Raw genomic sequence first — 16,482 nt, 5'->3', positions numbered from 1 at the left:
TCACTGTGTTTCTCCCCCTCAGGGACGGCAGTAAGTATCATTTACACATTCTCATCATCGCTGCTCTAAATGCTGTTTTCTTTTTTTGACAAACCAAGGTGACATAAATCACATGTAATTAAAGGAAAATGAAGTCGTTGGTTAGTTGTTTTCTGTTCTGTTGATTGTTTTGTGTCTTGCTGTAGGTTATTTGTTGACATGAAGGTGAAGTGCATTCTGGGCCTTGTGGTCCTGGTGGCTTTCTCAGCTTGGGCTGAGGAGGAGGTGAGTTTTGCTCCAAATGTATTAGTATATGAAAGTGTTTTTATTGATGTAAAAGTGTCAAATGTAAAAGTGCAGAAAGCACAAAACTGAAAAGTACTAATACCTTAAAATTGTACTGAAGTACAGAACTTGAATTAATTTGCTTAGCTTCTAAATTTGTGTTTATTTCTCCCTTTTTTCTTGATCTCTGCAAATCTGATTCTGTAAGTCTTCTGTTTTTTGATCTACATTGAATATCCTGGGTGTTATTGTCTAATAATGAAATGCACCATATTGTATCAGTGCTTAAACACACTTATGTCATTTTAAAGTATCATTTAGCTCAGTAACCATTTAATAAGCTAAAACTTCAATCAATCAACTTCCTGCAGGTCGTCAAGGCTTTGACTGCTTCAGAGCGGATCGAAAGAGCCAACAGGGACGTTGGTAAGGATTTTTATTACTAAGTTTAGCTCAACTTTTAGTTCCCCCTCTTTAAATTCCAAAATACCAGGAAAAAAATTACTGTTTACAATGTTTAATATGCAGATATTGAATATCTGATATTTAATTAATATTTATATATTTATATATATATTATATATTAATTCTATTTAATATTTAATGTTCAGTGACTTCAATAATTCAGGTATGTTTGTTATGTTCGACCAAATTTTCATTATTTTTTTTCAGCATGAAGCTTTAATTCTGGATACTGAGTTACTGAATCCTTTAGTTACGTATTCATCTAATATGAGTTAGTTTAAAAGTTTTATTGAGTCTGAAAAAATACTGTTGTGGATGTTATATATTATTATTCATCATCAGTAGCCAATAATACTATTTGTACTGAGGTGTGAATAGCTAATGTGGCTATTTTAACCTAAACTATCCAAATAATTTTGGTGCTTAAACCTAACCAAACCATGACTGAAAACTGTAGAAGTAAACTGAAATATAGTCAGTTGAGTTTATAGATAAATTGATATATTATGACAGCTGGTCCCTCACAGGACTCTGATCATTGTCTCCTGTAACTAAACCATTCAGAGTCCACGACCTGAGCAGGTGTAAATAGATGAACAGCAGACATCTGGCACTTTGCACCCACCTTGTAAATAGACACTAAGCTGACCTCAGAGTTCCTGTGACCAGCACAAACCATGGACCACATTTTATTGATGGGAGATGAATGAATCAGCGTAATTGTTCCTGGTATTGATCCTCTCGTATGCTGCAGTTCGTTCTCCTGATGAGCCGTACGTGGAGGACGACGTTGCTTACGATTCGGAGGCTGAGAGAAACGCTGACCCCTGCACGTCTTATGGCTGCATGTGGCCCAGGTCTGGCAACGGGAAGGTCTACATAGCCTACGTCATTTCCAGCGTGTACTGTGAGTGGTTCACACTGTGGCTTAGCTCTTAAAGGTCCAGTCTGTGCTTTTTTAAAGATAAATGAAAAAGTGAAATGACAGGCCTAATTGAACAGTGTGAAAAATCATTAACAACATCAGAAAAACATACAAACATTTATTATTATTATTTATGTTATTCTGTTATTCTAGTCTTTGCTCATGATATGATATATGATTAAAGAATAAAGTGTCAATCAATTAAATCTTTAAATTTGACGTTAAGGCTTACTCGTGGCACAAAAGATTTAATGCTTTTGTCAAATGTTCCATATAAAAGAGATATTATACACTTATTATGATCGGTAGCATCAGTGGTTTTTCATTTTTTCAGCCTCTCGTGAGGTGTCAATCATTGAGCGTGGCCTACAATCCTTCCACGATGTCTCTTGTTTGCGCTTTGTGAGACGCAGCGACCAGAGAGACTACCTGAACATCCAGTCCCTTAATGGGTGGGTTGTGTTTTTTGAAAAAACTCCTCTTTAGGTGTTTTCCTGTTTTCTAATACACAAAATAAAGAAGTAACCCGATGAGCCTGCTGTCGATGACTAGCCTGAGATCTGTCCTGAACTGTTACAGGTGCTATTCCTACATTGGTCGTCGTGGCAACGGGCAGGATTTGTCCCTGCAGCGTTCAGGCTGTGTTTACCACGACACTGTCCAGCATGAGGTGCTCCACGCTCTGGGCTTCCACCATGAGCAGAAACGCTCTGACCGCGACCAGTACATCCGAGTCCTGCTGGAGAACGTCACCCCGGGTTCGTCCGTTTGCAGCTACTATTTCCTGTCCATGTTTTGACGTTGTAGGATGACGTCACCTTCAAGAGATACAAGTGTGCACAATAGCTCATTAAAGGAGTAGTTCTACATTTTAGGGGAAATTTGTTTCTTGCTGAGTCAGTTGAGAGATTGATACCTCTCTCATATCCGTCCTTTAAATGTGAAACTAAAGCCATCAGTCTGTTAGCGTAGCTTAGCACAAAGACTGTAAACAAGGGGAAACAGCTAGCCTAGGCTTGTGCGAAGGTAACAAAGTCCACCTACCAACCCCTCTAAAGCTCACTAACTTATACTTTATATCTCACTTCAAAGAACAGTTTGAAGGCTGTCACTGCTCCTAGCCAAGAAATAAGTTGGCACACAAACTTCTGTAAAAGTAAGCATGAATCTCAAAATGTCAAACTATTCCTTTAACAACAATAAACGTGACCACAAGTGTAGATGGGCAGTATCTGAGCCAGAGGTGCCACTTAATACGTAAATAATGAAGATGGATGTCATAACGATTCTGTTTTCTTTCTTCATATCTTTAGGAATGGAGCATAACTTTGACACAGTCAATACTCTGAACCAAGGAACCACCTACGACTACGGCTCTGTCATGCATTACAGCAAGTAAGTGAAACAGAAACGAAAAACTCTGTTACGACAGCAAAGCACCACACAGAGGTGTACGGCCAGACGGTACGGTTATCATGGTGACAACTTTTTGTGTTCATCGGGAGTTCTGTGAGGTAAACGGTAGAAATATGGTGACAAATTTTTTAATCTTAGACTGAAACTAAGCATTTTGTTGGGCTGTGCTCCCAATGAGAGCATAACTGACTGGTCAGGCAGGGAGGGCTGAGTTTTAGGATCTTTATAAGGTAGTTAAAATGATCAGTAACTCATACTGGAAGCCAAGTACATATTTCGTCCTTACAAATAAAAAGAAACTTAATTAAATGAATTAAGTAATAACAATAAATAAAATTAAATCATTAAATGTTTTGCTGTTACCTGTTCGCTCAGGTATGCCTTCTCTAAGAACAACCAGCCCACGTTGGTGGCGATCCCTGACCCCACTGTTGAGTTTGGCAGGGCCACTGAGATGAGCGCGAAGGACATCATCAGGCTCAACAGGCTGTACAACTGCTGAACGGGTAGCTGTAACGAACACAACACGTCCTTTTTAACCTCAAGTTAATCACTTACAGGAGAGTTTAGTTACAGGATACTTCTGCACTCCTGATGCAGAGTTGAACTTTCCCGCTTGTGACTCTTTTATGCAAATATACTTCTTTAATGTTTTTAAACAGGAGAGTGAGATGAGGCACTACCTTAGGAAGAGAGTCATCATCATCATCATCGTCGTCGTCTTCATTTGTTTTAATCACTGGGTCAATCAACATCAATAAATTTGCATTAAAGTTCGACTACAGTTCAATTGAGTTTTATTTTCATTTTACTTGTGTAATTAAGTTTTAGGAGTTTTGCCTCAGTCATCAAATCAATCCAATAATCAATTCACAACAAAGCAAATCTCCACTAGAAGGATGTAAATTGATCATTGATCAGTACAACAGAGCAGAGAAAAATGATTATTATTCTATTACATGGACATCAAATATATATACTTGATCTTTTTCAGATATTAAAATACGTCCTGGTTGTAAAATAAATAAATAAAGTAACAATCAATAAAATCAAAAAATTTGCACATTCTTTTAAATATATTCATTATACTGTACACGCTTGTTTACAGGTAAATTAAATTAATTACTTTATTTTTATCAATTTACTTATTAATTATTAACTGACTGCAGTTACATAGGAAAGAAAAAAAATAACTTTCCCTGTGGCACACCTCAGACTCTTTTTGAGAAACCACATTGTGGGAATAAACATGTGGCATCAAGGTGAAACAGTCTTATCAGTTACATTAGGTTTATTTATTTCTCCAATCATTTTTTTCTCCCCAGTGCACACAGAAACAGCTCTTATCCAAAGCTGCACAGAGACACTGACCTAACTTTCCACTTTGTGAGTGTTTGTACTGTGGGTGTGATCATCCTTTAATACTCCTTTAAGCTTCGTCAGCTGCACTCTGGGTTTCAGGCTTTGATGGTAGAAGAAGAAAGTGACGTGGTCATGAGCTCATCCATTGTAACCGTCATCAACATTTTCTCTTGAGAAAAAAAAAAAAAGGAATATCAGGACCTGTTGCTAAAATAACAATGAATTTCTGAATTATCATGAAAGGTTGTGAACTGACCTTAGTGAGGTGTTTCAGGTGCGTGTTTTTGATGAATAACTTCATGATATTAATGTGATTTAAGTTTCTCTATCAAAGGCCCATCAGAAGAGTTTGTTCCTGGTACTATTCTGTGAGAGCAATAGTTCAAAGGCTGAAACATTAGATTTCACTAATCTTAAAGAACTGGATGCAACTTGACTTTAAGACAAATAAATAACTTTTCTACAGTTTATCCACGACTCACGTACCTGCCTTACATACAACTATAAAACAGTATAAATAATACTTTTCAATCACAAGCAAGTCACTTTTTAAATAATCAGATGACAAAAATGTATGTTTTAGATGATTATTTATTGATTACAGTAAATTGGAAATATGATTCCCACCACCTCTGAGAAAACAGGAATAAGTACCAGACAGTAAAGTGAAATGGATACTTGAAAGCATCTGTCATGGGTTCATCCAACAGGGTGAATAACTATCTGTATAGTTAATCTAAATTATTCATCCTAATGTGGTGGTATGATTTAAACCCACTGTAACAGCTGATCTCCCACAGACCTTCACATTAGTAAATGAATGTGGGTCAAAGGAACTTGAGAGTGTCATGTTCTGGACTGGAGGACTAATTCCTGCAGTACAGCAGGTTGATGCGGTTGATGTCGTTCTGGCTCATCTGCCTGGCTGTGCCAAACATAGCATTTGGGTTAGGAACAGCCACCATGGTGGGGTTGTGGTTGTCCTTGGAGAAAGCCAGCCTTGAAGGAGGAGACGAACAGAGTCATTGATTGTTTTGAATTGAACTTGTCCTGCTCTTATATGCAGCACAGAGCTTTGGTCCATCTATGATCTATAGTGATCTTATTTTCAGTAAAAATACTAAAACTAACGATGAAGTGATCTTGATGTGCTGAAAACAGTCCCCTCCAATAGATGTTTACTGGTTTGAGTTAAATCTTATGTTAGCCTTTTTAAAAAGTGAAACCACATTTGTTTGGGTCTGTGAGCCGCAGACAGGGTGGACACATCAGACCGTGTCGAGAGGTGGACTTACATATAGTTTTGTTTTTTGTCTTTTTATGGCTTTTTTGTTGGGAATGCCAAAATAAAGAATATCAGATTTGTTTAAGTTTCAGTGCCATGTGCAGATTTTAAATAAAACTGTTGGAGCTACTTTACAGCACGACACTGTACAGAAAAAATCACTGGATGAAAAAGTGGATGAGTAAGTGCTGTATGTCATAAAACACACTTTTCTACATTTTTCTAGAACAAAATCAATTATAAAGTTTGTATAGAAAAAAACGTGACAAAACCAAATATAAAACAATAAGAAAACTGAGTTGATAGTAAAACAAATAGTATATAGTAAAAGAAATGATGAAATGATGAAAAGGGATCTTTGAAAGGTTGTTGTCTTGTTATTTTTATTTGTATTATCTTCTGAATTTACATGACAGAAATTCGGAAGTTAATACAAATTAAAATAGTGGACTGAACCACCAAGAACTGTTCATGTAATTTCTGTACACTCTTTCTAAAAATCTGACAATTCAGCGGCACAATGCAAAGGAATGCACAGATGGATGGCACTGAGCATCAATTAAAATGCAGATAGCAAAGATAATTCAGCATGGATTAACTGGATGTCATTGTTAAACTGACCTGCCGTAGTGCATGACGGAGTCGTAGTCGTACGGAGTGCCCTGGTTCAGAGTGTTGATCTTCTTGAAGTTGTACTCCTGACCTGCAATAAGTAAAAAACAAAAATGCATTTTCATATAGCACTGCCATTATATAGCACTCAAATTCCCAAATCCACAGCACAGTAAAGTTTTAGTATGAACAAATGACAGTAAAGTGAGAAGAATCAGTTTTCTCTGCCTCCTCCTCGCTGCAGTCTACCTTTGATGACGTTCTGCAGCAGGACCCGGATGTGCTGGTCCCTGTCGGAGCGACACTGCTCATGGTTGAAGCCCAGGGCGTGGAGCAGCTCGTGCTGGATCGTTCCGTAGTAAATGCAGCCCTGGCGGTTCAGAGACACCGTCTGGCCATTGCCCTGGCGACCCACGTAGGAGTAGCATCTGCAGAGGTGATGGACAGCACAGTGGATCAGCAAGTCGTCAACAGTGGTTCAGCTTCAGGTAGACTCTTCCCCTTTCTTGATGTATGTTCAGGGTACATCTGTCATTGATACATGGCGATGAACTCCCTAATAAAGACTATATCACGTTACAGTACATACCCGTCCAGAGACTGGATGTAGAGGTAGTCCCTCTGGTTGGTGCGGGGGAAGAAGCGAATGCAGGTGGAGTAGGAGAAGGAGTTGAGGCCTCTTTTGATGAGATTCAGCTCCTTAGAAGCTGGAGGACAAAGCACAAGGATGGAAACCATGATGTGAAAACGAGCTTGAGAGGAACGTTGTTCTACATTTTTCTTGCTGTGAACAAATCGACCAAAGCCGAAAGCGTTTCTCTCAGTACTTTCTGACTTCCGTACGCTGTCTGTGGCACTCAGCCCAAAGCCCAGTGGTTCCTACTCGAGACGTCAGCCTTCAAAAAAATCAGTCATTTCCTAAAACAGTTGAGCACTGTAGTTCTTAGCAAACATTTCTCAGACAGGTGGAATTAATGCACTTGTTGGGGACTATTTTCAGCAGCATTTGGTGATGTGGCAACAGCTAGATTTCTTTTTTTATTTATCACTAATGCTCATTAAACTACTTCTACGTTACCGTACGTCTAGGTTACTCTATACAGTAGCTATTGGTTCAACAAACTCTCAACATTTAAACCCGTGCTTAGGGCCTGTCATTGAAATATAGTAATGTAGAGATGAGACAATGGTTATGTTGTATGTGACATCTAAAAAAAGTCTCACTTTCAACATAAATGTCCATTATTCAACCTGCAAATTCCCAAATGACTGCCTACTGGGATGCTTTTAGCATAAACCAAAACCTTTTGGTGTACAGGGGAATGCATGGAGGTACGTACAGTAGTGGTTAGCGATGGCATAGGGAATGTAGACCTTTCCATCAGTGGCTTTGGGCCACTTGCATCCACGCAAGAGACAGGGGTCGGCGTTCCTCAGGGTGGGCAGACGAGATACAGCAATGTCACCGCTAATCTGGATACCGTCTCGTTCACGGTCTGCAGAGAGTGAGAGAAGAAGATCATCAGAAATTACAATATATGATGACAACACATGTCCTGTATCAAATGTTTAAGAAACACACAATTCAACCCAAAACTGTGTCCAGAAACAAAATACATGTGAAGTATTAGCTTGTTTCAGTAAGTCTGGGCTCGGGGCTGGCAGGGTTTGTTCACTGAGGAAATATTAATTTCTTTGATCAATCATAATCCACATCAAACTACAAGAAATATTGTTTTCTTTAACTCATGTGACAAAGTGGCAAAAACTGTCAACTCTTGTCTTGATACAAAAACCCAGTTACCCTGGTTTGGCTGATTCCATTTAGCTTCAGTTTAATTTAATTGAATTTTTTTATCTAGCAGTTCATTTGCATCGTTTGACAAGACACAACCACAGAGCAGCAAATAAATACATAAAACAGCACCAAAATAAATCATAATAGAATAATGCTGCTTTTAAACGCTGCAGAACTGACAGGTTGACCAAAGGCTGTCTTTTCAGATCTGTGGTACCATGTTAGCCCTGGTAGCTGCTCATGTCCTACTGGTAATGCCACTGCTTCAGGGTGCTGCTGCCGTCCCTGCTGCCCCACTGTCGTGACTTGGATAGATGAGAGCCATTGTTAATGTTCTGTTTTAACTATCATGGAGCTGCTCCTCATAATTCAGTAAAGTCAGAAAATGAGCGATGCTCAAGCTGGAAAGACACGTAAAGCTCACAGTGTGTGTGAGACGCAGTGTGTGTGTGTGTGTGTGTGTGTGTGTGTGTGTGTGTGTTGGTATGATGCATTCACTGTGCCTTACTGAGGTTCTGGTTGGCCTTCTCCAGCTGCTCTGTGACAGTCAGGTCTCCCTCGTCTTCATCGCTGGTCTCACCGCTCGCTTTCTTCCCGGCCTGCAAACAGACAGTGACAGCATTTCTGTTTCTGAGATGATCAAAAATCCATATTCAGTTATTTAAATTGTAAAAGTTTAAGTGTACGCAAGGAATTTTGAAAGTACTTTGGTGTATAAATGAAATGTAGTAACTTTGCTCAGGAGGTAGGAGACATGAACTGGTGATGTTTCAGCGTGTTACTACCACTACAACCACTAATACTCACAGAATAATTAGGATCATCTACATTACGTTACACTTCCTTTCAGCAACAAGGCAATTCAAAGCGTTGTATACAAAAAGATACATACATAGATGGGGGTTTAAAAAGAATACATCAAAACAGAAGATAAAAACAAGCTAGAATAGAATCAAACATTAAACAGGAGAATAAAATGTACAGCTCTGCTACTGTGCAGTCAAAGATATGAATCAATAGTTGTGAATTTCATTAAAGAAAGAGCAGCTGCAAACAGAAAACAAGTAAAAGAAAGTGCCCTTGAACCAGAGTTTAAAGTTAGTTTCAGAGGCCTTCCAGCAACTACAAAATATCATATTTTGATAAATATTACAATATAATTGATTGTGTCTAGATTAGAAGCTTATCAGTATGAAAACTGCACTCAGACACACATTGTGGTGTGATTACTACAACTACAAGGTCGAGAATAGACTCTTTTTTGCAGTCAAAGTTAAATCCTGGTCAAATCACCTCTTCGGCATCTAAATTTTTACTGTTGTTCTAAAGAAAGACTTGGTTTGGTGATGGGGACTGACCATCCTAATGAAATCTAATCTAGTGAGTTGAGACTCACAGGATACATTGGATTGACTTGATCCATTCCCAACATAATCACTGATGATGCACATTTTTATGCATTTGGTACAAATTGAGATCTGTCCCTTAACCGACATAAAACAGAAGTTAAAGAACCAAACTGGCAGAACAGGACTTTGACCCAGAATGGTCTCACTAATGCACATTCCCAGGTTACTGGAGAGCCTTGAAGACCAGACGTCTGGCTGAAAGCTCCAGCAGAACAGTAGGACTTACCTCCGCCTCGGCCCAGGCTGAGACTGCAAGCAGGGCCAGGAGACCCAGGATGCACTTCATCGCTGCCATGTTACCGAACAACCTGCAGACTGAAGCAAACGACCAGTCAGAGTAAAACTATGCAGCACTATGAGCAGGCAGGAAGTTTTATCCACTTACCTTTACCTCTTTATTTCAGGTAGGAAAGTAGGAAATGTGATGATGTGAGAAGGCACCGGCCATCCTCTTTTATAGCAAATCATATCGTCCACCTTCAGCAGGACGTATGCAGGGCCTTACCTCCTTAATCCTGCAAATAAGGATGATATTTACCCTGTTAAACCTCGATAAAAATGAAGTTGATTTTTCATATCTTTCTTGCTGACACCAAGATCAACCCATGGCAAATAAATGGTTGTGCAAATCCAGGAAAACAAATAAGGAGTTCAACTGCTTAACATTGATTTGGATCTTGATTAAGTGTCCCAGCTGCTTTGAGATGAAGTGTTGACTCTCTGGGAACGTATAGGAGCCGCTTACAGATGCTATGGAGGAGTTTTTGAAGGGGTCACAGGGGTTGACGGACAGTCACGTAAACGCTGCCACATCAATCCCTCAGGTTTAAAAGTGTCCGTTCTGTGTGTTTGTCCTTAATGACTCTCAGCTGTCTTTACGAGTGAACAATGGCAGCCTTGTACAGAGCTGACCCCCGTTAGCAGGATGTATTTAAGCACATCAAGTACTGTACTTAAATACAAAATTGAATTACTGCGCCTAACTTGAGTCTTTACTTTTCGTGCCACTTTACATCAAATCATTTTTACTCCACTACATTTATTTGCCAACTTTAGTCAGTATAAACTACAGCGCTGTATTTTGTAATTAGCTCCATTTCAACCAGCTATAATATGAAAGTTCATCAAATGTTAATGCGTTAATAATAATAATAATAATAATAATAATAATAATAATAATAATAATAATAATAATGGTCCACCAATGTTATGATATAACTCTGACAGTACAATACTTTTTTGCTGATTCTGCTTTTGTACTTTTACTTAAAGAGAAATCTTGAATGCCAGACTTTTGTGATGTTGGTACCTTTACTTAAGTAAATGGTCAGAATACTTAGTTCTCAAAATCAATCTGCACTTTTGATTTCAGGACCATCTGGCTTGTCCTCTGGCACCAGCACTCATAGTAAAAGACTAACTGAGTTAATAAGTTTAACGACATTCGTGTTAATGCTTGAAAAGTATGGCTTTTTGGGCATTGAAGTAGATTACTTTGGCGCGGAACAGACTTTCATTGTCGTTAAAAAGAAAGTAATAACTTTCACAGCACAATTTTGTCCCTCATATGATCCGATAGAACAGCATCAGATGATTGAAATGTTTAAAGGTTGTAAAAATCTGTCTCCGTTTGTTGTTTTCCTTTTGTAATGCTTGCGACAGTTTTACCTTTATTCATGTATACATTTCATGTTCATGTTCATGTTTCATGTATTTTTGTGTCTGTTGAATAACCTACTCGGCTGAAGATGTTTCACCACTTGAGGATCTTTTACTTCTGTGGAGTGGCACAGACTCTCAGATGTTTTAATTTCCGCTGTAACTGAACTGGGAGTTGTATTGAATGAATACCGCTCACACTGAAACCTGTGTAAATATCAAAATGTGATAAATGAACAGCTTATACATCCGTAAGGCTGAAACATCTTGGCACCCATCCAACGTTATGTATCATGAGCCGATAAGACAGGCCCAATATTTAATCATCCTATATTTACTGTACTATATTCTGTAGGTTGATGAAGATTATCCTGATCCAAAGTCAACATGTTGCTACATTAAAAGTTTCCACTGTTTCAAGAAAATTATGGGCAGAAAATATACTGAAGGTAAAACTGAGTCGGAAATATTCTCTGCTATCTTAATAAGGTAATTAAAGTAATTAATTATGATGTTAGATTGCTATTTAAAAGTTAATCTCTTCACGTGTGTAAAAAAAATGATGAAATAGTGCTTTAAGTAAACACTTAATATGGGAGTCGCTGAACAATTATTTATTATCCATGAGCTCAGCAGTGGTAATTAATGGCCACTTATCAACCCATTGAAGGAAGTTTTATTCACATATAAACCAATTTAACATGTTTTTTTTTTAAGATACTGAAACATTTAAGTAACAATGAATATAGACATTTGACTAAAAATGTATAATTAGTAGTTTTTCCTATCTTTTATCTATTTTGATCCTTATTAGATTTGTATGATTATGAATAATTGAGTAAAACACTTATTGCTGCATTTCAATATACTGCAGCAATTTACTGTACCTGTAATAATCCAGTATGGGCCAGAATATTGGTGCTGATGGTCTTTATGGACAGAAACTGTTTTATCAAAATTAAGTATCTTTTACAATCCAAATTAATTAGGTCATAATAACAATAATTTAGAATATGATTAATCTTTCTTAGATAATTAATCACTTTGTTTTCTTACTAACAGACACTTTAGCCTAATCATTAGAAAGAAACATTTCATCTGCGATATATGAATATTAAGTGTTTTTAATAATGTTTTTATGGCTGCAGCAAACAAACCAAAACTGATAGAACAGCGAGCACCTGATTTCTCAAACTTACTTCCCTGGTTTTCCACTAGGAGGCGCCACATCCTCACAGTATCACATTACTTCTGACATGCAGAGATCCACAGCTACAATTTCTTCTCCAGAACTGGTTTTTAAAAGCCAGTTTGACACTGAATTTAATACCTACCAGAGGCCACTGAAGGTATGTGTTTTCATTGTATTTAATTTCCAACAAGTAATGAGACGTATATTGTAATTTCAAGCATTTCTTTATCATGAGAGAATTAGAATATACACCAAAATCAAGAAATGAAAAAATATATGCAATTGCATTTATTGTTCTTTATAACAGGTTATAACAGGTTGTTTGTGTATAGCTGTGGTTAGGGAGGAACTGCCATCGTGTCGGACTAATTTCTGTCGATAAATAAAAGGCCATCCATCAGGAAAACAGTGTAACTATAGATCTAATGTATGACCACAGTGGTAGCCAAAGTGGCTCCTAGCCTTGGCGGGGGGGCGGCACCTCTGAAAGGTCGCAGGCTAAATCTGAGGGGTGGTGAGATGATTAAGAGGACAGAAGAAAGGATGACAAACACAGTTCTGCTAAACATAATATTAACACATTGTATATAGCACATGCCTTTTCTTTTATTTTATCTTTGCTTTTTTTGAAGTTCTGGATAGTTTTACCTCTTCGGGTCTATACGAGGCCTCCTCTGTGGATCAGTGACAGTCACCTGAGGTCAGCCGCTCTAAACTGGATCTCCGACATTCTTCAGTGACTGGAGCTGTGATTGGCAGGCTGTCTGAAATCAATGGCAGTCTGTCGCCCTGGCAGAGCCGGTGTTGCCCTGAGAAATGAACTGTCCATCAGGAGTTTTACTCTGAGAAGAAGAGCAGATTAATACAGAAGGAACAGTCTAAGCATGTCATATTGTTAGTTTATTCTACTACTGAGGGGCAGATAATACCATGTTATAGATTTTATGTACTTAGTCATGCATCTATATAACAGCGTCCACTATCATCGTCACTTAAGGACAGCAAGAGGAGATGTGCACCTGTGTTTAAACATAGAGACTATGATGATATAACATCACGTATGCATGATATGTATTACTATACTATATGTAGCGTATGTATATTCTTTTTTATTAGCTGCATATTGAACAACAACAGATGTAGCAGCAGTGACAGGAGGGAAAGCAAAGATTATAAACATTTCTCAATATAATCTATGCCAAAGATCTAGATTTTGTTTTGGATGATTTCTTTAACAGCAAATCAACAAAGAATCACTCATGAATACTAGATTCGTGATTCATGTTTTGTTAATATAGGCATGTCACAATTATTTAACCCCCTCAACCTTCTGGCAGATTTAATGATCTAAAGTGGAGTTAAAACATAATTAAACTTTAAATAAATTCTATAATGATCCTTAATTTTCTTCAGCTGTGATACAAAAACACATTAGCCCCACCCATGAAGGTGCCCAAGGTGAGTTGTAATCGTGGGTAAGACCAGGAGCTTTTACGAAAGCTGAGAGAGGAAATGATTTCATTGCACCTGAAGGGCAATTTCCCAAAAATGTGACATTCCACAGGAGACACCACTGGGAGCGTTACAAGGACGTCTTAACCTTAAGGCAGAGCTGTAAACGTGCCTAGCTACGAGGGAAAGCTCAAAATGTCACCAAGAGCCTCCCTGTACTGCAGAACAACCACAGGATGACCTGATGAGGGTTGGGTCAAGTAGTTCAGTGGCAACTACAAGACGAGCACTGAATAAACAACAACTTCATGGCCAGACCTCAAGATGCCCTCCATTCTTGACCACGAGGAATGTCAGAGGTCGACTAAAATATGCCAGGAGGAATTTGGACTGGACTGCAGAGTTTTGGGAAACAGTTCTACAGACTGATCAAACTAAACTGGAACTGTTTGGACACTTGGACCAGCGGATGTCTGGCGTGAGAAAGGCCAGGTTTATGACCAGAAGAATGTCATCCCCACAGCAAAGCACTGAGGTGAGTCACTGACAATGTGGAGATGTTTTGCTGCTGCAGGAATTGGCAGTCTAAACCGTGTACCTGTCATCATGGCTTCCCAGAAATACCACACCATTTTAAAGGGGAACATGATGCCCTCTGCTGGGAAATTGAACCTTGGTGATTACTGGACTATCCAGCAAGAAAATAATCCCAAGCACATCTCCAAGCCAAACAAAACTTGGTTCAGAAACAGATCCTAAAATGTCCTGGAGTGGCCTTCTCGGTCCCTGGATTTAAATCCCAATGAAAATCTTTGGTGGGATTTAAGGAAGGAAGCTGCAGCACAGAAGCAGATCAACGAGCTGCTGCCAATAAAAATGGGCGATGATTTCAGCAGAGAGGAGTAAGAAGCTTGTCAGCATTGACCAAAGACACTTATAGAAGTTATAAAGGCGAAGGAATGTACAGCTGGGGGTTGAATAATGTACACATGTACGTTTATGAAAAGAACTCCTTTTTTCATTTGAAATCAAGGTTAAGTCCTCAAAGTAACTCAAATATGTATCATTGTTTTCCTAAACTTTGATTATCATCACTATACGATCTTTCAAGGTGAAGTGGTTGAATATTTCTGGTTGCAACTGTGCAGTAATAGTAGTAGGAACAATAGTGGGAGTTCTATTGATAATATTAGCAGCAGTACCATCACTAAATTTGACAATAATAGTTTAGGGTTTTTAATATTGTTTCATCCATACAGCTAGGGCCAATAGTCAGCTGACTTAAGTACAAATGTAAGTCTTTTATTAGATTGAATTATTCATTCAAGTCTTATCTGTTTTCTGTTATCTCATCAATTTGACCAAATCTTTATCTCCTATTTTATTTGACTCTTTACAGATCCTATTCATTGTGTGTGGTTTTATATTAGCTCCTCTTGCCTTCCTTTTATAGCTTATCTTAATGCACTTGGAGTTGCCTCGTTGTTTAAATGTGCAACACAAATAAACTTGATTTAAGATCAGATCAACACACCAGAGAATTTCAGGGTTTTGTCGAGCCACTTGGTGCATAAACACCTAAATCTCATAATCGCAACTCTGTATTTACAATATAGAAGAAAATGAAACTTTCTAAGTCAAAATAGTCATATTAGTGGCTTTTGTGGCACCTTGTGTGCATTGTATACATATTATCACAAATGCATTTACTGCAATGCTCAGTGTAAACACAATATGAACTGAAATAGGTAGAATAAATGCCTCGAAGCTCTACTTTAACTCAGAATGCTCTCACAAGACAGGCTGATGATGTGCTGTAGTGGTGCATACAGTAGTGACCTGAATCACCACAAACTAATTGCCAATGGTTAAACTGATGGCTTTTTGCCACATACGGGCCCGAGGGAAGCAGCCGTGGTAGTGGAACAGTAACACTGTTAATAATCGGTAATTAGTGGGAAATTTTCCAGTGGCTGTTACAAAATGTCCCTCCAGGATATCACTGCTAAAAAGTCCAAGAGTCTCTGTATGGATGAGAAATTTTGAAAAAAAAAAACAACTCAATCAAAAATGTGTTTATGTTAATCAGGGCGATGCTTCAGCAGAACAAGTAGACTGTAATGTTTGGGAGGGATGAAGTGTTGGAGGGAGCGATCGCTCTGTGCATCGCTGGATGACTCATGTTGGCATCTGAAGTCGGTGCAGGTTCTGAACAAGTGTCGCTCTCCCTGACGCTGGGTGCCAAGTATCAGGGCTGGGACCCAGACCACATGCTGGTCGGACCGGATGGACCGGTGAATCAGACCTGTTCCCCCGGAACCTAAGTGCAGAGATGATGCTTTCTGCACTTGCACTTCCTTTTCTTTCTCTTTACCTCATGTCATCTCATGCATGTTTACATTCCTCAAATGTTCACCTTGCTTTTATAAAAATTAATAAAAAGACAAGATGTTTGGGGAACCAGTTATATCAGTCTGCATTCTGACCATTCCTCTAAAACGTCTACACCAGGGGTGACCAAACTACGGCCGCAGGAAATTCTAAAAGTGTATTGGAACACGGCCCACACAGGGAACCTGCACTGGACTGTGTTGTACTTCTTAGTCTCACCGCTAGGGGGAGTAACGGTCTTGAACGAGGCAG

General features: G+C 38.6%; 2 protein-coding genes across 2 annotated transcripts; one reads left to right on the top strand and one right to left on the bottom strand.

The window, feature by feature from the left end:
• Positions 1-185: 185 nt before the first annotated feature.
• Positions 186-3,584, top strand: LOC139201148 (high choriolytic enzyme 1-like). Its single transcript, XM_070830394.1, has 7 exons — positions 186-264; positions 636-690; positions 1,484-1,636; positions 1,989-2,106; positions 2,234-2,412; positions 2,968-3,049; positions 3,446-3,584. The coding sequence occupies exons 1-7, from the start codon at positions 199-201 to the stop codon at positions 3,570-3,572; spliced, it is 780 nt and encodes a 259-aa protein (XP_070686495.1). The 5' UTR covers positions 186-198; the 3' UTR covers positions 3,573-3,584.
• Positions 3,585-5,298: 1,714 nt separating this feature from the next.
• LOC139201178 (high choriolytic enzyme 1-like) lies at positions 5,299-9,831 on the bottom strand. Its single transcript, XM_070830433.1, has 7 exons — positions 9,763-9,831; positions 8,636-8,726; positions 7,670-7,825; positions 6,919-7,036; positions 6,579-6,757; positions 6,339-6,420; positions 5,299-5,431 (listed from the first exon to the last, which is right to left on the bottom strand). The coding sequence occupies exons 1-7, from the start codon at positions 9,829-9,831 to the stop codon at positions 5,299-5,301; spliced, it is 828 nt and encodes a 275-aa protein (XP_070686534.1).
• Positions 9,832-16,482: the final 6,651 nt, after the last annotated feature.

This window comes from Pempheris klunzingeri, chromosome 5 (genome assembly GCF_042242105.1).
Source record: "Pempheris klunzingeri isolate RE-2024b chromosome 5, fPemKlu1.hap1, whole genome shotgun sequence".
NCBI classification, from domain to species: Eukaryota; Metazoa; Chordata; class Actinopteri; order Acropomatiformes; family Pempheridae; genus Pempheris; species Pempheris klunzingeri.
The sequence above is the reverse complement of the archived record's forward strand: the minus strand, read 5'-3'. Positions and strand labels throughout refer to the sequence as shown.